The sequence below is a fragment of the Trichomonas vaginalis genome, chromosome II (genome assembly GCF_026262505.1).
Source record: "Trichomonas vaginalis G3 chromosome II, whole genome shotgun sequence".
In the NCBI taxonomy this organism is placed as follows: Eukaryota; Parabasalia; order Trichomonadida; family Trichomonadidae; genus Trichomonas; species Trichomonas vaginalis.
Genome location: NC_067204.1, coordinates 14629528 through 14651634, shown reverse-complemented (window position 1 = coordinate 14651634; position 22107 = coordinate 14629528). Strand labels below are relative to the sequence as shown.

General features: G+C 32.6%; 10 protein-coding genes across 10 annotated transcripts, besides 3 other annotated features; 7 read left to right on the top strand and 3 right to left on the bottom strand.

The window, feature by feature from the left end:
- Nucleotides 1-422: 422 nt before the first annotated feature.
- Nucleotides 423-2120, bottom strand: TVAGG3_0545270 (secretion of lysosomal enzymes; the record flags this gene model as incomplete). Its single annotated transcript, XM_001309275.1, has 1 exon — nucleotides 423-2120. The coding sequence occupies one exon, from the start codon at nucleotides 2118-2120 to the stop codon at nucleotides 423-425; it is 1698 nt and encodes a 565-aa protein (XP_001309276.1).
- A 173-nt stretch (nucleotides 2121-2293) lies between these two features.
- TVAGG3_0545260 (uncharacterized protein) lies at nucleotides 2294-3353 on the bottom strand (the record flags this gene model as incomplete). Its single annotated transcript, XM_001309274.2, has 1 exon — nucleotides 2511-3353. The coding sequence occupies one exon, from the start codon at nucleotides 3351-3353 to the stop codon at nucleotides 2511-2513; it is 843 nt and encodes a 280-aa protein (XP_001309275.1).
- A 97-nt stretch (nucleotides 3354-3450) lies between these two features.
- Nucleotides 3451-4286, top strand: TVAGG3_0545250 (GTP binding; the record flags this gene model as incomplete). The annotated part of the gene is made up of 1 exon (XM_001309273.1): nucleotides 3468-4286. One exon carries the CDS (start codon nucleotides 3468-3470, stop codon nucleotides 4284-4286), a length of 819 nt encoding a protein of 272 aa, XP_001309274.1.
- Nucleotides 4287-6687: 2401 nt separating this feature from the next.
- On the top strand, nucleotides 6688-9453 carry TVAGG3_0545240 (protein ubiquitination; the record flags this gene model as incomplete). Its single annotated transcript, XM_001309272.1, has 1 exon — nucleotides 6688-9453. The coding sequence occupies one exon, from the start codon at nucleotides 6688-6690 to the stop codon at nucleotides 9451-9453; it is 2766 nt and encodes a 921-aa protein (XP_001309273.1).
- Nucleotides 9454-9922: 469 nt separating this feature from the next.
- On the top strand, nucleotides 9923-10901 carry TVAGG3_0545230 (phospholipid acyltransferase family; the record flags this gene model as incomplete). The annotated part of the gene is made up of 1 exon (XM_001309271.1): nucleotides 10412-10867. The coding sequence occupies one exon, from the start codon at nucleotides 10412-10414 to the stop codon at nucleotides 10865-10867; it is 456 nt and encodes a 151-aa protein (XP_001309272.1).
- Nucleotides 10902-11078: 177 nt separating this feature from the next.
- TVAGG3_0545220 (hydroxyacylglutathione hydrolase gloc family) lies at nucleotides 11079-11729 on the top strand (the record flags this gene model as incomplete). The annotated part of the gene is made up of 1 exon (XM_001309270.1): nucleotides 11079-11729. One exon carries the CDS (start codon nucleotides 11079-11081, stop codon nucleotides 11727-11729), a length of 651 nt encoding a protein of 216 aa, XP_001309271.1.
- A 51-nt stretch (nucleotides 11730-11780) lies between these two features.
- On the bottom strand, nucleotides 11781-13025 carry TVAGG3_0545210 (spliceosomal complex assembly; the record flags this gene model as incomplete). Its single annotated transcript, XM_001309269.1, has 1 exon — nucleotides 11787-13007. The coding sequence occupies one exon, from the start codon at nucleotides 13005-13007 to the stop codon at nucleotides 11787-11789; it is 1221 nt and encodes a 406-aa protein (XP_001309270.1).
- A 315-nt stretch (nucleotides 13026-13340) lies between these two features.
- TVAGG3_0545200 (uncharacterized protein) lies at nucleotides 13341-14567 on the top strand (the record flags this gene model as incomplete). Its single annotated transcript, XM_001309267.1, has 1 exon — nucleotides 14237-14557. One exon carries the CDS (start codon nucleotides 14237-14239, stop codon nucleotides 14555-14557), a length of 321 nt encoding a protein of 106 aa, XP_001309268.1.
- Nucleotides 14568-15866: 1299 nt separating this feature from the next.
- Nucleotides 15867-17119, top strand: TVAGG3_0545190 (glycine-rich protein family; the record flags this gene model as incomplete). The annotated part of the gene is made up of 1 exon (XM_001309266.2): nucleotides 16055-17119. One exon carries the CDS (start codon nucleotides 16055-16057, stop codon nucleotides 17117-17119), a length of 1065 nt encoding a protein of 354 aa, XP_001309267.1.
- A 165-nt stretch (nucleotides 17120-17284) lies between these two features.
- Nucleotides 17285-17344: a mobile genetic element.
- Nucleotides 17345-18479: a mobile genetic element.
- A 1427-nt stretch (nucleotides 18480-19906) lies between these two features.
- Nucleotides 19907-20143, top strand: TVAGG3_0545160 (N-acetylmuramoyl-l-alanine amidase family; the record flags this gene model as incomplete). The annotated part of the gene is made up of 1 exon (XM_051238011.1): nucleotides 19907-20143. The coding sequence occupies one exon, from the start codon at nucleotides 19907-19909 to the stop codon at nucleotides 20141-20143; it is 237 nt and encodes a 78-aa protein (XP_051095835.1).
- A 1370-nt stretch (nucleotides 20144-21513) lies between these two features.
- Nucleotides 21514-22107: part of a mobile genetic element that runs on past the window's edge.

Here is a 22107-nt window from a genome sequence, read left to right as displayed (position 1 = left end):
CTCGACGATTAATAGGCTCTCAATTTCTATCATTGACACTACTTAGCATGCAACAATACTACAAGAATAAGGTATTATTTCATATGCATAATACTAAATCTACAATATTGGTGATTTTATTCAAACCTTTTCCTACTAAAATGAACAAACCATTCACACTAAAATAAAAATTGCTGAATATGATTCAATATTGATGATATAAATAACGATTTATGATATTTTATGAAATGTTGAGACTGATTGATGCAATTTAGCCTACTGATGGTTGTATATTTAATGTGTCGGTATTAAAAACAAAGACCATGTGCATTGCGTTGAAATATAATAAAATGTCCATTTTATTTACATTTTATTAAAAAAGGAGTCTATAACTTCATAATACAACAATCTAATATTTATTTTTTATAAAACAAAAACATAAATCAATCAAGTTTGAGAGCTCTGAAAATATGTCGTACAAAAAGAGCTGAAGAAGCAAATCCGACAAATCCACATACAGTTGCAACAATTGTGGACATCACAATGGATGAAGAAACAAGGAAAATTGATTGAACAAAGCCTTCTTTTGTGATTTTTGTTGCAGCACAGTACAAACATTCTAAGAATACAAAGAAGCCAGTAGCTGCTGGAGCCATGAAAGAAGGCCATTGCCATTCGTAATTTTCAGCTGATAATCTGAAATAAATCGCAATAACTGTAGAACAAGCAACAGAAATCCCGGTTAAAGGAACAGTTAACGAAATAAAGAACCATGAAAAGTATAATTTGTATTTCCAAATAGATAACATAATATAATAAACTTCGTAACAGACAGAAGCCCATCCAATTGATCCTATTGCCAAAGCAAGGCATGGAGTCTGCAAATAGAAGGGTGTTGGAGGGATCTGCCGTTTAATTATTCCTAATCTTGCATTAAATTCTCCTAAAACGAAATAATGGCGGCCAAATATACCACCAAAAATAGTTAAAGGAATAGCGAACAATATCCATAAAATAAATCCAACAAAAAGTGGAGTTGTATGAATTGATTGTCCAATTCCGCTTGAAATAGCGAAAATAAAGACAGTCAGCTTATATATCAAGTAGAAACAAGGTATAACAGCAGATGCTGATATCAATTGCATGATCCAACGCTTTCCTTGCCATTTTTTGTACATCGCACCTGAAAAGTAGCCACAAGATAAAGCAGAGATGGCGTAAACAGCAAAAGCAACATTCATCGTTGAGTTTCTCTTGTAATGCAATCGCAAAAACAAATTTGCGGCGACAAAACAAACAACCATTGTTCCAACTTGGGCTCCTGCGCCAACAAGGCTTGATAAAACAAATCTCATTGAAGGAGGTCTGAATACATCGTTGTGAACGACTTTCCAACCTTTTTCTCCGGTAAATTCTGTTTCATAATCCAAAATATCGGCTTCTCTTTCGATTCTCCTAAAGTCATTGCTGACAAACATAGTAAGTACGTAACAAACAGATATTGCTGATAGTGTAGCAAGCAGAAAAGTGTTTCCAAGACCGTAATATCTGACTGGAGATAAAAAGAAGTCGTAATCGCAGTATTTTTCAAATCTTTGACGATATTTCTTATTGGTGGAGTACCAGTCAACGCTGTATGAAAATTGAAGCGTTGATCCGACTTGAATTTCAACAGATGTAGTTGTTGACAAAGAAATTTCAACTGCATGCTTGTCTCTGTATGATAATTGAAAAACGAAATTTGTATAGACCATAGTTGAGTTGCGAGAGTTTTTATGTCCAATAAGAGCCCAAACAGGAAGTTTGCCAACGTATAATTTGTATGTGAATTGGCGATTAATGAGTTCTGTAAATCTGTCATATATTTCTTTTGTAACTGTTATACTGCAAAGTGGCTCATTTTTCACTGTATTTAAATATTTAATAGATATTGGTGTATGTTTTCTATTTAATTCCATAATTGCTTTAATTTTGTTCGATGAGTGTGTCTCTGGGGCTAAACAAAATGGAATATAATCGAAATTGTATGATTCTAGTGGATTTAGTAATGGAAATGTTTTACTACCAACTACAGGGATTGTATCATTCACTGAAAGCTTCTTTCCATTTACATTACTAATAAAGAAAAATAAGAAATTCATGAAAAAAATTGAAAAAAGTGACAATTTTTGCAAGTTTCTTATTTTTGGAAAATTGTATGTTTAACTAAGAAAAATACTGAAGGATAACTAACGTTAACATGTATGTCTAGCTATTGTGCTATTATTGACACGAAAGAAATAATTTAATTCAGAGATACATACAATTTATGTTTATTCTTCGATAAGATGCTAATGACATTGAATAAATTAATACCAATCAGAGTTATCTGATGACAGCTTCATTAATAACTATATAGTTAATGTTATTTTATATAATTTGAGGTAATTTTGATGTTAAATCATTGATTATCAATTAAGACGTTCTGATTTATTATACTTTTGAACGGTGTAAGATTACATCCTGTGAAATTACAATTTTTTGGCATTTATTTATCCAAATAATGGAATATCGGGCAAATCATCTCCGTGTAAGTCTTCTATGTTAGGGTTCGCTGGGATTTGTGTTTGAGTACTTTCTTTTCCTTCTTTTAATTCAAAATGAATAATAGGAGTGAAATTTGAAGCAAAATTGTAATTTCCATTCAACATCTTTAAAGCAGCCATTGCATATGCATTATGAGTAAATGCTATTGATAAAGATCCATCTTCATTTTTAACTAATTTTGTTATTCTGATACAATCTGTGTTAATTTGCTTAGAAATATCATCATTTGGGTTCTCAAGAACATAATTTCTAATTGCTTCAACAATTGTTCTTCGCAAAACACCCATTTGCAGCGTTTGAGGAGAATTATAAAAATGTAAAGTTTTCGAAGAAACAATTAATTTTGCATCTCCATAGAATAATCTATTCCTTTCATTAATTATGTCTATTCTGCGCTGTGTTTCACGCGGATAAATGCTATCATCAGTGATATTTCCGATATTTAATAAGTGTTTGTTTCTTGTTGATCTTAACTTTCTGCGCAAAAGGAACATTTCTTTGTCAGAGATAGGAGTTACGAGTACTGTTGATGTTTTTATTTTAATTGAAGAAATCATTTTTTCAAATTCTGGTTTATTTACGTGAAAATATCCTGAATCAGACAAAACTGCATTATTTACTGTCCTATCTTCGTAGAGAAGAAATGCTCTCCCTACATGAATATTTTTTCCAATAAACATAAAGTGAAGAATTTTCCCATAACGTTCAAAAACACGTAAGACATCTAGAGCTGTGAATGTAGGAAGAAGATCATAGATTACAAGATAATCATTAAGATGTTCTTCCATTCGATTCTCAGCAATTATAAAAAATGAAGATTTAAATATGTTTTCCTAAATGGGAACATTAAGGAATATCAACTCATTTGATAAAATTTAAACATTACTTTTTTAAAATTTTTTATGACAGATTCAAATGAAACTACAGAACAACCAGTTAAAAAGTACGCCCAATTGCTGTTTGGCCCTAGTGACGCTGAAAAGTCAGATTATATAGATGGTTTTATTCAATATTTTGGGGAAATACAACGAGATTACATATTATTAAACTTAGATCCAACAACAAGCATAAAAAGCGAATATTTTCGAGATGATATACGAAATGATATCTTTGAAACATATGATTACTCTACTCATGAAAACAGATATTTAGAATATTGTTTAAATTGCATAAATGAAGTATTTGAATCACAAGAATGGGTAGATAGAACATTTAATGAAGCAGATTGTCCATATTTTATTATAAACTTTCCTACATCAATTTCGATTTCAATTAATTATGATGAAATATCACGTATTATGTCATATTTGCATGAAATTAACTTTAACTTTGTTTGTATTAATTTAATTCCTGCAAATTGTATAAATTCACCAAAAGACGTATTTGCTTCTTTTCTTCTAACGACGTCAACTTTTATAGAACCTATAATTCATCAGTGTCCTATTTTGAATGTGATATGCGGCTATAATCTAGTTCATGATAATCATGCAGAATTTATTGATGAATTAGCAATAATTCCTATTGCTGATATGTTGAATAAGGTAAATGAAGAATTTAGTATCGTTGAACCATTAAGTACAAATATTGCTAGAGTTTTTGATTCATTTGATGCATTTTCGAAATTATTCATCTTTAATTCTCATGATAACCAAAATATCAAAGAGTTTGTTTCAATAACTGACGATATTCTTGAGTGTGTTTTCGAGGAAGGCGAATATTAGAATAGTAAAGTGTTTGTTTATAATTTTATACGTATTTCGGTGAAAACATCTTTCCTGCTATTTATAATAGTCATATGCCTTGCATTTATACAAATAGTTACTAAATTAAATGTTAATTAAACATATTTGAACCCAAAAGATACAATATTAGCAGTAAGATGTAAACATTTCCATTATAAAATATTGCACAATCGTACCATTTCAAACATATTCTCTATACAACAGTTTACACGGTCAGAATTGTTGAAAATAATATTATTACTATTATGAATGTAATATATTTATCAATTCACCTATATAAGCTATGTTTTATGAGTACCCATACTTAGATACTCTTTTATCCAAAAATTGCTGTGTGAATTTTTTCTAAAGGAATAGGAACAGAGGCCTTTTTCAGGTAACCTTTAAGAAGTTTCCGAAAGAGTTTATGCTCATATAACCTCATTTCCAGGTAAATAGGGGGCATTGTTCTACTAAAAGTTTAGTTGCATACTGGCCTCGTTTCCTAAGAAACTTAATCAAGAGGCTATCTCAATAAGCCTTGACCAATAGGAATAGGATAAAGGAATATGTAATACTGAACTGCCGTAATCTTAAAGCAATAACCGATAGGCACAAGCTCATCACTACTTGTTTGGTTGTTCAACGAATCTTTTTATATCATAGTACACTACGCGTATCTCATACCTCCATTCAATAGATGATTTACTCATAATTACATTTAAAACCCAAAAGTCGACATTTTTTTGAAAATATTATTCAGATTCAACGAAAATTTTCATTGATAATACAGGCATATAAAAGTTTCCAAGATGTAATTACTTGTCTTAACAAAAAATTTCATTCTCTTTCTATAATTTGAACAAAATTATGCAACCATCAGGATTTTCGTTCAGAAATCATGTTTCATTCCTCTATGTATATAAGAAATCATATTTTCTACGGAGAAAACCCCTTTTTTTATATTTTTCCTAAATTTTAATTTTTTACTTCTTTTTAATTTCCTTTTATTAAGAGCACACTATCATCCTTGAAGGATTTTCAATTTTTGCATCACAACTACATTGTTGCATATTTTTACCATAACAATTCTTATCTATTGTTAACATTCACTAAATTCGTGCACACATTACTTTTTCATATATGAAAATACTGATAGCTTCTTAAATTTCCAATTGAATCTTTCCTTTTGTACATTTTGTTTGAAAATGTTTTTATTTTTCTGCATGAATATCTTAACACTTGGGACAAATATATATATCAAAACCAAACTAATAGATTCTAGGCTCAGATATTTTCAATTTTCTTCTTATTTATTCTCCAATGTGATTATATGAGAATTCTGATAAAACATTCTCGTATTATGCATGAGAAATATATTATGCATGAGAAATCAAATATATTACAGTCATCTTTCAATATGCAATGTTTATGGTAATACTTAAATTTTTATCTCTTTACACTAACTTTATTATTAAAGGCATATTACAATGTTAAATTCACATCAAAATAGTGCAAAACGTATCTTATATTAATTCCAGACTTCAAAATATTTAATGAAATTTAATTTCCTTCAAAAATTAGAATAACCATTTCAAATTAAGGAAGTAAAATTATAAAGTAGCAATACGGGTTCATTTGTCTTTGATAATAATAACAAATATTGATTTAATAAACAATTGAACTTATTAATTTTCGAGTAAATATAAAATTATTCGAGAAAATTAATAAGTTCGTCATCTTCTATTAATTTTCAGATGCTTTAGAATGTATAATCTCAATGCAACAATAATATTGGATAAAAAATTCGACGAGTAATGGTTTTGCTTGAAAAGCGTATGAGCATTATTTGAATTAATGTGTGTAATACAAATGTGGTTACTTATATTTATGCTCGGAAGAAAGTATAATGCTGCATTATAGAAGGTAAGCTAAAGAACCTAAATGCATGTTTCGGTATTATTGATTACTTATTCCACAAGAGTGATGGTAAATCCTATTCCTGTTAGTCAAGGCTTATTGAGATAGCCTCTTGATTAAGTTTCTTAGGAAACGAGGCCAGTATGCAACTAAACTTTTAGTAGAACAATGCCCCCTATTTACCTGGAAATGAGGTTATATGAGCATAAACTCTTTCGGAAACTTCTTAAAGGTTACCTGAAAAAAGGCCTCTGTTCCTATTCCTCTAGAAACGATAATTAATGAGGGGGTTGAGTATACTAACACCCCCTATTTTTCGAAAAATTTTTCTTATGATGCTCGCCCCCATTTAATAAGTATAATTATGCTGTATTAACTAAATATAATATATTTATTCACTCAACTAGCCATAATTTTTTTTAGAGCGTTATCACTGTTGAGAAAAAAAATGATAACGAAAAAAGTTTAAAACTGAAATTGAATGTCTATCCTCTTAGACGACGAGGACGCACTATTCGATGCAGGTTCATTTACACTCTACCATAATGATGTAGAGTACCATATTGATCCAACTCTATTTTTCAATTTTTCGAGAAAATTCGCTGCATATTTTCAAGCTGTTACAAATAACCCACAAGTAGATCCAGATACAGGCAAAACATTACCGCCGACACTCTCTATTGAAGATGAATATGAAGAAAACGCATTTGCTACATACATCGCATGCTGCCAAATGAAACCCATCGCTCCATCAGGCATTATCCTTGTAGACTTACTTGTTATCGCAGAAGATTGGGATTCTCCAACTCTTATTACTAAAATTGAGTCTCTTTTGGCATCAAAAGTTCCACCAAACGAATTAATCCGTCTTTTTGCAAAATTATTACGCGAAGGACATAAATCAAAGCGCATTGAAACAATTATATCCATGAATTTACCACGTTTCATCGATGCTCCGCTTTTCTCCACTCTTCCATTTGAAGTTATTGAAAGAATGATTGCAGCATATCCAGGCAAGCTCACACCAGCACAGCTCATGAAGTTATGCTATGCTGCTTCAGCACAAGGCGGTATGGATTCAATTAAATTTGTTAAACGTTATTCCTTCGACAACATGAAGCTCGATCAAATCAACGATCTCTGCGAAACATTTATGATTTGTCCATACAGAAAATTACGTGATTTCTTTGCTGCAATGGGCAGATTACTTGAACAACTCAAAGATCCGCTTAACGAGCACAAAACATTCAAGAGCTCATGGACAGCAGCCGATAATGGCACTGCCGATAACGCTTTTGCATTTTACAAAGAAGTACAAGCGAAAAATAAATCTGGAAAGAGATCTGCAACGGAAGAGACATTTCTTAAGACCGCTGCTAACAGAGGAAACGCTGAAGCTCAATTTGAATACGGTAAAATGCTTCTTGACCACGCAAAGACAGAAGATCAAGAAGATATTGCAGTTGAGTATCTTATTCAAGCTGCCGCTAAAGGTTTCAGCGAAGCAATACCTCTTCTCGAGCCATATTTCAACCTAAACATGATCGACGACAATTGCCACCTCTACGTTTACCAAAGTCTTTCATTACAAATAGTTTTACTTGGAATGAACAACGACAACATCAATCCAAGCTTCCAATCCATCCTCGCACTCAAGCTCAGTGAAGAACCCCAGAAAATCCTACTTTTGGCCCAAGATATTATGAAGGCCGTCCAAATCAGACAAAGGAACGAAGAAATATATGCCAACTTACTTAAAATGTTATCAGAAGAGCCAGGATATGAAGATTTGAAGCAACAAATCTTCTCATTAATCTTTGTATCTTTATTCAACCCTCCACACCATCAGCAGTTCATTTTCTTGAAGTTCTTGTACAAGTGCAAGACCCTAGGTGTCTACCAGGACGCAGAGATCGAAGGAGCCATCATGGATTTCGTAAAAGCAAACGCTCCAATTTACGTTCAATCGTCACTTTTTGTTTATTATTGGTTTGCACCAATGATTGAACATTCCAATTCAGATGTATCCAGTTATTTATTCATGAAGGCGTTGACAATCCAGAAAGGCATGTTCGGCATTTACGACGAGCACATGTTAGTTTTTAAGAAGAGAGTTCGTGAACTGAAAGAAAACAACTGGAATGGATTTGATGATATGAGACAAGTCGATTTCTATACGACTGAATTCCTTTATCAGAGCAAGAACAGAGAGATGAACCAAGAAGAGATATCATTCCAATTGATGCACGCTTTAGTTTACGATGATTTGGCTTCTTTCAAGAAGATTGTTGAAGAAAACAAAGTGAAACTAGACAGATCAATTTCTAATTACATAGTCGACCTTGTTCCTCCACAAAACAGGGAGCAAATGCAAGGCCCAAGCTTCGACGAGCAACTAACATTGATACAGTTCGCAGCAATGCAAGGCAGCAAGAGTTGTTTCCTTTATTTGCTTAGAAGAGGAGCATTATTCCTCGAAGGAAACAACCCAATTTCTGCAATTTGCGCAGCTTGCGGACAGTGCAAGTTCATTCTCTCTTTCATCACGAACATCAAGGATAAGATGCGTGAAGAGATGTTGAGAATGGCTGGAAGATTCAACAACACGTATTTGCTTGTTTTGTTACTCCAAAACAAGTTGAATATCGATGCTTGTGATGAAAACGGAATGACTGCTTTGCACATGGCAACACGCGCTCACAACAATGGAATTGTTAAGTTGTTGTGCGCTGTTCACGGTATCAATGTAAATGCACAGAATGTTGATGGTTGTACTCCTTTGCATTACGCTGTTATTGGCGGCAAAGTTGAGACAGTCCAGATACTTTCTGAAGCACCAGGAATCGATGTCAATGCTATGGATAGACATGGTTCTACACCACTTCATTATGCTGCTTGGAATGGTGATGTTAATATGGTCAAGCTCTTGATAACTCTTGATGATATAGATGTTAATGTTCCAGGTAAACTCCAGAGAACTCCTCTACATGAAGCTGCTAAATGCGGATTCCTTGAGATTGTGAGAGTTCTCGTTAAGGCTCCTGAAATCGATTTGAATCCAACAGATAAAAGTGGAAGAACTCCTTACAGACTTGCAATGAAAAAGCACCAGGTAGATGTTGTGCAGTTCTTAAACTCTGTAGATGGTATTGATAAGGAAACAACAATTGTAACTGAAACATCTTCTTCTTCTGGTAGAGATTCGGAACCTGGAAGCTCTAGATCTTTCTTACATTCTGGTTATTAAAAAAATTTATAATTTTTTGGTTATTTTATAATTTGAAACTTTTATTTTTATTTCATTACACTACTTAATCAAAGTTTGTTTGTAATTTACATGGTAAAATTCTTTATTAGTCTCTTCGCTCAAATCTAATTCAATATGGAGAATCTTTAGATAATCATCATTATTAACCTACTCACGAATGAAAAGTATAAGTAACTTTAAATATTTTAATCTAAACGTAAAACCCTATTGAACAATCCACTCAGAAAAAATTAGGACAAAAAAAATCATAAGCGTGAAGAACCGTGAAAATAGCATTTAATCGCAAATAACAATTGAGGTACCGAAAGTGTATGCAACTTATAGATATAATACGTCCAATTAGCGCATGAAGCTTATTAAAATAAGTAAAATAGGATTCAAAGTTGCCGTTTACAATCTAATTTTAAAGCCTATTACAGAAAAGTGACAAGATTTTTGGTGAATAATGTTTGGAACTAGAATTCCATATTATGATCCAAGACTCACGAAACAGGTCAAGAGGGCCGATGTAAATGATAAATTCTATCAATCGTTATTTGAACCACCGAAATTTCTACTTATTCATAGAATTTATCAATTTTTCTGCTTCTTTATCTTTCTTGGTCCAATCAAATTACTATTTTCATTTGTATTATTTATAATTTGGTTTGTCCTTATTAGAATAATTCCTCTATTTGAAGGATTTTTCAAAAATCAAAAATCATATAAAAATTTTTCACAGAAAATACTCCGAAATATTGCTCGTGCATTTCTCTTTGCATCAGGTATAATCAAAATTAATATCAATGGCTCCATTAATCCAGACGCTCGTTTTATTGTTTCAAATCATATATCGTTATTAGACTTCTTTATTTACTTTGCTGTACTTCCGATAACAATTATCAAAAAAGCAGAAATACCCGGATGGGAATCGCTTTTAACTGGAACAGTAATCGATATGTTCTATATCAAATCAAGAGACCAATATATTACCCCAGCAGAGCAGTTAGAATACGTTGCATCAGATCCTTCTTATCATCCAATCTTGCATTTCCCGGAAGATAGGCCTACAAATGGAAATTCGATTTTGTCATTTAAGACTCCTGCTTTTGGAACAGACTACTACGTGCAAATATCTTCGATATCATATTTCATGGGATTTACCTTCCAAGGATTCAACACAGTGGCTTCAACAGACGATTTTAATGTCTATCTCTTCTTAAGGCTACTTGCAATGCCATTTATTACATGCCAAATTGATTTCTTACAGCCAAGAATATCAAAAACAGAGTTGCCTGACCAAATTTCTGCATCCAAGAAAGCAGAAGATGCACAGCTCCAAATTGCAAATGGCTTAGGAGTATTAGCAATTTCGAGAGGTGTTTCTCAATCAGGAAGTTCTCCTAGAAAATAATTTTATTTTTTTTTTATTCTTTTGTATTCTAAACCATTATTATTATGTCTATCTTTTCAAATTTTATAATTTTTACTCTGCAAATATTAATAGATCTTTATATTGAATCAATTTATAAATTTAATATGAACAAAAACATCAAATATTAATGAAAGTCTATTAATTACCAAATAGATAATACATTGCTTACTTTAAATAGTCATAATTAGTAATGCTTTCTTCTCAATTTGTTCGTTTTGCGGACATAATATCAGCTCCTCTTGGAGAATTTATGACAAAATGCTATATTATTCGTGATAAAAAAGAATGTTTAATTGTTGATCCTGCTGATGAGCCTGAAACAATTAATCATTTTCTAGATACTAGTTTCAAAGGCTCAAACGTTAATTTCGTTAGTACAACAGGAAGAAGAGATCACATGAAAGCTATTAAAGCTCTTGCAGACAAGTTTCCTAATGCAAAATACTACATTTCAAAGAAAGATCATGAACAATTCGTTAAAAATCTAGACATCATTGGCGTTACCAAGAAATTAGACATCAAAGATGTAAACGATGGCGATAAAATCATGGTTGACGATGAAGATTTTAAAGTTATCGAAGTTGGAACACCAACAAGTGGTGGAATTGCACTCTACAGCTATGGATCAGCTGTAGTTATTACAGGTGAATCAATTCCAACAGAAGATCCTAGATATGTTGATAAATTATTGCCTCATGAAATCAAATCCATTACAGAAAAGATTTTAACATTACCAAATAGAACGATTATCATGTCATCTCATGGCCCTGATTCCAAAGTAAGAACCGAAAAGAAAAGATTTGGATATCGAATTCCAAAATCTAAGTTGGCCAAGCATTAGCGTTATTATAAAAATAAATATTAACTAATAATAAATCTATAATTATATATTTTTTGTTTAAACCATATACAACCAAGGAGAATCTAACAACTGTTCCGCAGTAGGCCTTTGCTTAGGAATAATAGCTAGCATTGGCTCTAAGAATTCAGTAAGTTCTGCAGCGTCTTGTTCATTCAAGCCATGCTTAATTAGCAAATTATATAAGCAAGGTAACTGCTTGTGGTATGTTGCTATTAATTCACCGTGCCTATTATAAAGAGATGGATAGAGTTTGCCGTTACGAGCCCAATCTCTTGGTATCTGACCGAGAACTGATTCAATCATTGAAAGATGAACGGCATCAAAGAGATCTCTGTTCTTTGGGGTTTCTTCTTTATCAGAATCTGATAAAACTGGGTCAAATAAATGATGGCGAGTGGCTAATTCAAAGGTCATACAGGCTAAGGACCAAATATCGGCAGAACTTGTATATGGTAAGCCGAGTAATACTTCCGGGGATCTGTACTGCCTGGTTTGTATCAAATCGTTAAGTATATTGTCTGCGAAACAACTATTTCCGAAATCTCCGAGCTTGAAATTGATTGTTGATTCATCGTCTTCAAGGCAATTGAATACTTCTCGTGTATCATCTTCTGAAAACGGCTCATAAGGGAAAATTGGTCGTTCTGCAAAAACGTTTTCTGGTTTTAAGTCTGTATGGATTGTTTCGTTCTTGTGCATGAAATTGAGTCCTTTGAGAGTATCGGCAACAATTTTTTTGATAAGTTTAAGAGGAATTGGAACATAAATATCATCGAAATAGTTAATGAATGTTAAAATGTTCTGTGAAACTAGTTCTAATACGAAGCAGCAGTGATCTTCGTAGTAAAAAACGTCGTAAAAATGAGTGATCTGCTTAGATGTATCGTCAAGACCTGAAAGATAAAGATTCATCAAGAGCTCATCTTCGAATTGAGAATCATCTTGATTATCATCATATAATCTCTTTAGTACTTTGATCGCCACATTTTCACATCTTAAATAATCATAAGCAAGCCAAACTAAGCAGAATGTTCCACGTCCTATCATTGTTTTGATTTGATATCTGTGATGAAGGACTGTATTGGGACGCAAGATGATATGGCCATCGTCTTGGTCAGAATCGAAGAGTTTATCTAATTTGTCCATCTTAATTCCACTGTAAGTCCTGTTTGGTTCGGTTCCAAAGCAATATACGGCACATTGATCTTCTATTTCTTCTTCGAAATCTTCCTCTGTGATATCATCGTCAGTAGACATTGCTTGAATGAATGAAAATTTCAACGATTGGTTTACTTTTAAGAAATATTGAATTGAATGTAATTTCGATTTGAATGTCTCGACGGAAATAAGAAATTTTCTACTTAATTATTTTGGTTCATTTTTTTCAAAAAATATACTTCTCAAACTCCAAATCTTCAGAAATCTTTGTGTGGTTCTAAACCTCCTATTTTACAAGACCAAGAAAATGTAGATCTATATTCATTAACTGATAGAATTATTGTTCCTACAAACTTGACTTTATTATCCTATCAAAACTCGATTGAAACAGCAACAACAAAAAATCTTTGTAAAGTGTCAAAAATGCAAAAATTTAACGAGATTTTAAAATTCAATGAGTTATAAAGGCCAAGGAGCAAACATCTTGGCGAAAGTGCCATTGAGTGCACTAAAACCAGCACATCAAACCCCTCGCGACGATAACGCGGCTCAATATGCCAAATTAGAAAGAATTGCTTTACAGCAATCAGATGAAATAGCAAAATTAGAACAGGAACTGTTAGATGAGCAGGAAAAGAATGCTGAATTGCAACAAGAACTTGATGAAATAACAAAATTTTTAGCGGATTATGATCTTCATTGGGTCGGAGGGCCAGGTCCCAAAGATAAAACATATGAGCATGGTCCAGATGACATGAATGCATTTCAAGCAAAAATTGACCAACTTAATAGAAGCGCTTTGAATACGAAGACACACTTAAAGCAAGACAACAATATAAGGAGGATTGAATTTGAAAAACCAGTTGTAATCACATTATACAATTCTGATTTTACCGTTGGCGATTCGCCGCAAAGACCTTATGATCTTCCAATGAGCGCTCAGTTTTTCAGAGATATTTACGATGGATTCTATCCGTCCGAATTTAAAGATAATTATCCAGATGGATTAAACTTACAGGTTGAAGATAAACGTGGCAAAGAATTATTCCAAGGAAAAGCACATAAACTTAGTGATAATACATAGATATTAGTGCATGGCTATATGCACCATTCATAATATTGACGCTAATTAGGAAATACTTAAATACGAATTCCAGAATTAGGCAAAAGCGTAAACTATCAAGCAAAAAGATTAAAGAAATGGTTAAAAGAACTACTCTGAAAAGAAAAGCTCTTGATGTTATGAATAAAAATAATTGCAATAATCTCCTTTTAATTCAGTTTCTCAAGACTTCCCATTCGCACTCACAACAGCAGTCGCATACGACATGGACACAGAAGTCAACTGGGCAGAAGCTATTTTCACACAGAGCGTCCAGAATAAAGGAGAAGAGTTTCTTACAGCATTCCAGTACTTCAGACCTCTCACATCTAACCTATGCTCTCAGGTTGTCAAGATGTACAAAGAATCTAACTCAGACGAAGAGATGAATAAGCGTATGAAGAGTTTCTTGAAGAATATCCCTAACTTGGTTGAGCGTTACCGAATCGCTAAAGAACTTCAGTTCCAGGACCAACTTGATAACATGAAAGAGCAAAACCCTGTTGTTTGTGAATGGTGTGAACGTGTTCTTATTGATGGTAAATAATAAATAAAGTTTATTTAATTAAATCAGCATATATTTTTATTTGACTAATTTTTGTATTAATTGTGATAAACTCTACCTGAAAAATCAAAAACATCAAGATACAAATAATCGCGATTGTCACTGTTTTTGCCTGTTTGAATTAATTTGAATGATATAAATTTATCTTTTGTATTAAGTGAATATTTTCGTATTTCGCCACTGTTAAGTTTTGAATTATTTATTTCATGAATAACATTTGTTTCTCCATTAATAGTAGTACCTTCAACTTTCCATGTCTGAAGTTGGTTTGTAGATTATTCTTTAGGACATGTTCTAACAATATATTCAGTAGGTTGAATTGAATAGTTTTGCTTTAATTTCCACTCAACCCATGAATTAGGAATATCATGAGTTACGAAATAATCATCTTCTCGATATTTATTAATCAAATCAATAGGGCAACCTGAAGATGTAGCAGACATTTCAACATTTCCGCTTCCGAAATAATTAGTCTCAATTTGCGTTCTATCCTTTGAGTTAGGATTTCTTGAGCGGATTAATGAATCTGAGAGTGAGTTGACAATAGATTGATAATTGTTTAGATTAGTTAAATCTTTGATTGTTTTGATGGTGTTCTCACTGCAAAATTCAAAATGAATGTTTTCAATCAATGGATAGAAATTGTTGTTGTATTGTGTTAGAGAAATAATGAAATTTGCTAATGAATCTTCACTTTCGACTTCAAGTTCGTCACTGCTAAATATTTGTTGAAGAATGTCAATACCAAGTTTTTCGGATAGTGTTTTAAGTTGATTAGAATCAATTTCATAAAAATGTGATGATATGAATTGATAACATTCATTGATTTTATCATTTGAACAAAAATCCAAATAAAATTCAAGTAATTGAAAACAATTGTTTTTGTCGATTTTCATGTTGTCAATAATATTTGTTTTATAGAAATTGATCAGTTCTTGGCTTTCAAGAGATATTCCAATATGGAAAAGATCTTTCAAAACAGTTTCGTCACATTCGAATTCTGTTTTATTGTATTGAAGAATGTCTTTTAATACATTATATGTATTTGGTGATATGATATCTGTTTGTATATCAATTTTGTTAATAGCGTTGTCTAAAAGATATTGTGAGTAAAACGTTTGTGAAATTGCAACTGCAAATGACTTTGTAAGTGAAATTTCAACATTATTGATTGTCAGTATAACTTTATCAAGCGATTGATAGTTGTTTATCCTCTGAAGAATTTGATTATTGAGTTGGATTAAAACTATTTTTTATAAAAAAATTAAAAATAAACTTATTTTTAAAACCACTTTTTCGTTTTTTATCATATGAAACATTATACAATACTTATCATAAATTAGTTTACAAGACATACTTGAATTGCATCATACTTACAAATTGAAGTTTATATTGTTTTACTTATGAAATATTGATGATTAATATCATATGTTTATATATATAAAAATATTAGTATTATATAGATTTATTGAGTAATATATGATTAAGTATTCATTGTATAATGAAAGTCATTATGAAGCTAGGTTGAAAGTCACAGAAATTCGAAATAAGTATATCTTCGAATATCCTTGCGAAAACAATCATGATTGTACAGACTACGTCATCACATTTTCACCAGGTGTATACAAATTTGAGTTGTATGGTGCATCTGGTGGAAGTTCAACTGGTCATGTATCATCATATCGATATCCAAATGGTTCATGTATTGAAGACGAAATTGTTGAATCTGTTAAAGGTAATGTTAAATGTCTTCGACAGCCTAGTCTTGGTGGTGCAGGTGCATACATCAGTGGCACCATATATTTATCTAATGAAACTATCGCATATGCCACAATTGGAGGTCGAGGAATTTATAAATTGAAGAGCTTTAAAAATGTTACTGAATGTTATGCAAAAGAAAACATGACTGAAGGAGGTTATGGAGGTGGAGGATATGCTGCAAATTATATTAGTTTAGCAAGTTCAGGAGGTGGTCAAACCGCTGTCAAATTTGTCAAAAACGATCTTTGGCATCGGGTCATTGTGAGCGGTGCTGGAGGTGGTTCTGATAACGGAGATGGTACATTTCTTGGAGCTGATGATGGTGCAGGTGGTTCAGGAGGTTTAGAAGGACAAGGATGGCTTGCAAATGGAGTCTACAACTCAGCATATTTAGCAAATTTGACATTTGGATTCAGTTTTGGTTCAGGGGAATCAGCCCAAGAAACAAAATCATTGAATCCTCAAGGAGTTCAATCAAATTATGTGAGTGGGGAACATTCTGGTGCAGGATCAGGTTGGTTTGGTGGCTTTGCAAGTCATCATGCAAATGGAGGTTCGGGTGGAGGAAGTTCATGGATTTTGTCTAGAGATGCTATTATTCCAGAGAATGAACTTGTTTCATATGATAGTTTTTATGATTTTCTTGGAACATCTAAATATGCATTCACAAAGGCAGACTATATATTTAACAATGTCATTGATGCATCGGGTGTTTGGGAAGGTAATGGTAAACTTGTCATTACTATTCTTAATTTCATTAACTGTCCAACAGTTTGTGTTTGATATCGGCAAAACTTCATTAGTAGCATTTATGTTTTTATTTTAATGTATGATAGCTAAAAATTTAATTCTAAAAATAGAAGGAATAAATTAAATTGCCTCTAAATTTATGTTTGATAGCTGAAAATATTGAGTGCATGTCAAATTTTGTCTACCGTAACTTTTTTTGAGAAAGGGACAAACTATCCAGTGTCACTTTTCAAAGGAATAAAAAAAATAATAAAGATGGGGAACAGGACAAATTTGCCACACGGCACTTTTTTTAAAAAATTTAATGGAGCGGAGCGATACTCTGCTGCAGGAGCCCCAAGGCTCCCAATCATTACGAAAGGGAGCCTCAGGGCTCCTGAGAATCCATCAGCAGAGGCCTTTTCATTTGGCCTCTGCTGATCAAAGATTCGGCGAAGCCATTCTTCGTCTCAGGAGTCCCAAGGCTCCCAATCATTACGAAAGGGAGCCTCAGGGCTCCTGAGAATCCATCAGCAGAGGCCTTTTCATTTGGCCTCTGCTGATCAAAGATTCGGCGAAGCCATTCTTCGTCTCAGGAGTCCCAAGGCTCCCAATCATTACGAAAGGGAGCCTCAGGGCTCCTGAGAATCCATCAGCAGAGGCCTTTTCATTTGGCCTCTGCTGATCAAAGATTCGGCGAAGCCATTCTTCGTCTCAGGAGTCCCAAGGCTCCAATCATTACGAAAGGGAGCCTCAGGGCTCCTGAGAATCCATCAGCAGAGGCCTTTTCATTTGGCCTCTGCTGATCAAAGATTCGGCGAAGCCATTCTTCGTCTCAGGAGTCCCAAGGCTCCCAATCATTACGAAAGGGAGCCTCAGGGCTCCTGAGAATCCATCAGCAGAGGCCTTTTCATTTGGCCTCTGCTGATCAAAGATTCGGCGAAGCCATTCTTCGTCTCAGGAGTCCAAGGCTCCCAATCATTACGAAAGAGAGCCTCAGGGCTCCTGAGAAACCTCTTTGAGAAGGTTTTCTTAAAGAAAACCTTCTCAAAGATGATTGTCAGCATTCACTCAAAATCTACCAAGAGTTTCAAAGTTTCAAATCTATCTGAAATGAAGCTTTGAATCTCTTGTATATCTAATTGTAGAGGTACCTTTTCAAAATGTCTTCTATTGATTAAATTTAATCAGTAAAAGTCATTTTGAAAAGGTACATCTCTATAATTGCTATTGAGCATTCACTCTTGGAACCTTGGAGCTCTTGTGTAGTGCATGAAAACTCCAAGATTCTAGCATAAAACATATATCATAGACATAATTTCTTCAAATATAATTTAAGGTTATTTTAAAAAATTAGAAAAGCGTAATTTAAGGTTATTGAAAAAGTGACACCTGGCAAATTTGTCCCGCACTCACTTTTTTTTTGTACTTTCTTTTTCTACACTTTTTGCAATGAAACCATCACAATGAGAAATGAGTAATTATGCTGATTCTTAATTAATTGCTGTAAGATAAGGTGGCCAATTCTTACATTCAGCATATATCGAGTCTTCCTGGAATTTACGTCGCTTTTTAAAGAAGGTATTGGAAAAAAAAATTCTAAAAACCACGATTTAAGAGGTTGATATAGGGAGTATGCGAATCGTTCAATTATAGAATGGCAAATATATATATATAAGGCATAGTAGTATATGTTGAAGGGTTGTGTGACTTTTTTTGTAAACGTAAGAATTCATACAATATTGAACGATTTTGTATCATTTTTTTTAACATATGAAGTAAAAAATGTATGATTCTTACGGTTTTTATTCTTACGTTTTTGAATAAATCAAGATTTAAAAAATTTTCAAAATTGTAAGACATTTACACTCAGCCCATACATAATGAAATAATAATTTATTTTTTTAATTCGTAAGAAAATGAGTGGATCAAGATTCGTAACCGTCAATCAATTAATGGATGCTCTTTCACCAATTCTTGAAAATGTTAAACAAGTAGATGTTTATTTCGATGATTATGTAGAAAGTTTATATTATAAAGGTAAACATAATATTAAACCCATTGCTTTTGCATTTGATAATAAATTAATTGAAAATGCAAAAATTTGGGAATTAATTCCAGATATTGAATATATAACGAATATAACTAATAAATGGTTCAAACGAATTCCAACCACAAAAGTTCTTTGTAAATTAATGATCAAAACCGAGGCCAAAGAGTTTCATGAATTTACATATCATCCAAATAAAGTTTCAGAACTAGAAATGAAAAACTTCAGAAAAAATTAAACGATAGACTTTCAAATGATCGTATTGAAAAAATAAATAAACTAGCAGAAGTTGCATTTAATAATGAAATATTTGATGAATATAACCTTGAACTCAGTGATGGGCTTTAAGGACCCGGGCTCAACGAGTCATGATTTATGAAATCAATAATTTGATTTATTCGCTCTTCAATAATTTCTATTCTTTTTGTTAAATCATCAATTTTCATTAATGAGGTGATTCTTGATTGAGGAATAGATTTCAAACTAATCACCCCTTTTATTTTTGAAATTTTGAATCCATCAACTTTAAACATTTTATTCAATTTACACGTTGTCAATTCTTCAAATAATTTTTTATTGTTAGCATAATAGTCATTAAATTCTTCAACAGATGAAAAATTTTTTATTTCAGTAATTGGTTTAACAACGTTTATTTTTTGTTGAACATTATCACTTTCATTTATTTCATCCTCCTTTGTTTCATTTATTTTTAAAATCGGTTTCATTTATCATTAAATAAAAATTAGAATATAAGTGATGAAAAATATTTTTTAATTAATATTAAATCAGAAATGGCGGCAGGATTCTTTAAAAAATTATGGGATGGAATTAAGAAAGCTGCGGGTTGGGTTTATAAAAAGGTTATTAAACCTGTTGCAAACTTTTTGGCACCAGTAGCGAAAACGGCAGGAACTATCATAGGTGGAGTATTAGGTGCTAAAGCAGGTAATCCGGCGATGGGAGCACAAGCAGGTAACGCAATTGGTGGAATGGCTGAAGGAATACTTAATAAAATAGGGGGTGGATAGTGGAAAAATAAATATTATTTTTATCTTAGTATCGGTTGTAGTCTTTGATAAACTTTTTCTCCTTTATTTAAAATTTCTCTTATTGGGGCAGCTTTTGGTGTTATTGATTCAGCAACGTCACTAATTGCTTCTTTATTCTTAAATATCCAATTTGCTCCTTTCTTCATTGTTTCCCAAACTTTATGCGCTCCTCTTTTTACTTTATCCCATAATTTTTTAAAGAATCCTGCAGCCATAGTTGATTATTTCATTAAAATTAAAAATTCATTTTCATCTTTTAATTTTGATTTTTTATTTATTAATAAATGACGACTAACTATTTGGTGCCAAACACTAAACCGATTAATGGAAATGTGTTTCATTCATTCGAAAAGATAAATGAAATATTCGCAAAGAATGACGGTAGAAGATATTATAGAGAACTTGAAAGTTCATGCTATGACTCTGATGCTCCATATTTTGATGATAAACAAACTCATTTAAGAATTACAAATCCAGCTCATGATGTGAACCAATTAGGTGACACATATATTAAACGCAAAGTTAAAGCAACTCTAGTTTCAAATAAAGCTTTCACATGTGATGCCACTTTTAAATGCATGCGTTTATTCGTTGGTTACAAATCATCAAATCAAAGCTTTAAACAATTAGAAGTAGAAACCGAAAGAGGTGATGCTGGTTATCTTCAGATGGATTGCGCCCGTGAATCTTTCGCATTTGCAACATATAAACCAAAATCAGAAAGGAAAGTTAAAAAGTTTGTTCATTCGTTATATAATAATGTTCAAAAATATGATAACTCAGTATGTGGTAAATATATTGACCCTTCAGAAGTTTTCAAGAAAGCAAATGAAGAAGTTGATGTCACTTTTGATATGATTATTCCGGTAAATGATTTGTTAGCATTTCAGGCGTTCGATGATTATCCTAAATCATTTGGTGAAATCATTCTTAAATATTATGTTTTCAGGGATACTTTAGTATTTTGTCAGGTTGACCCGTTAAGAGTTGCTGATTTACAAAATTATGTTTATGAAAAGATAACTGATGAAAATTATGAAAAGATTATGAATCATGTTTATAAATATGATCGCAAATTCCAACAAATCGGACTTCCTGCCAAATTAATTACAAGCTTAGCCACTACATCTGCTGACGCAACAGTTGATAACGTTATTATTTCATGCACAAAGATGGAAGTTTTAGAGGATAAATGCATTACACCAGGATACGGTTTAATTGAAGAATCAATTAAAGCAATACCACGTTTATTCAGTAAGGAAGATCCATTCATGATTCCAGCTCAACATATTGACGTTCGTTCACTAAATGGAGGTTGCATCACTCCTGAAGGTATTAGCTCAGATTTCTCATACGCTCTTCATAATGTTACAGATGTTGTGTTAACATTTCCAAAGAATGCAATGCAAAGAACAGTTTTAGAAAATCCAATGCTTCGAGGTCTTCAGGTCACTATAGATTCCAGAAACTTCCCCGATCAAGCGATGACCACAGTGGGCGACATATTCTTTACACGTATGCTTCAAGCTTCTGATTTAGATGGAGTGAATGAATGCACAGAAGAATACGAGGACTCATTAACTAGACCACTGAATGATGATAATGGCACACCATTAGCTAGAACATGGAAAGACCAAACTTCATTCTTATGCACTATTCCAGTTCAACGTGATGGAGCGGGTATATTCTTTGATGGATTAGAAACTTTCAATTCACAAGTTACAGTACAAGTGAAAGCTTATCCAATCATTCAGGGTGAAAATGACACTTACTGTTCAAAGGTGACAAATCCTCCTCAGGTTTGGTTTACTAGGACTACATATTGGACATGGACACCGGATGAAGGTTTGAAATATCATCCAACAGGTACACCACCACAGTATAGAAGTTCATATGATGAAATATTGATGAATAGAAATGTTTAAAATTATAAATTTATTTTT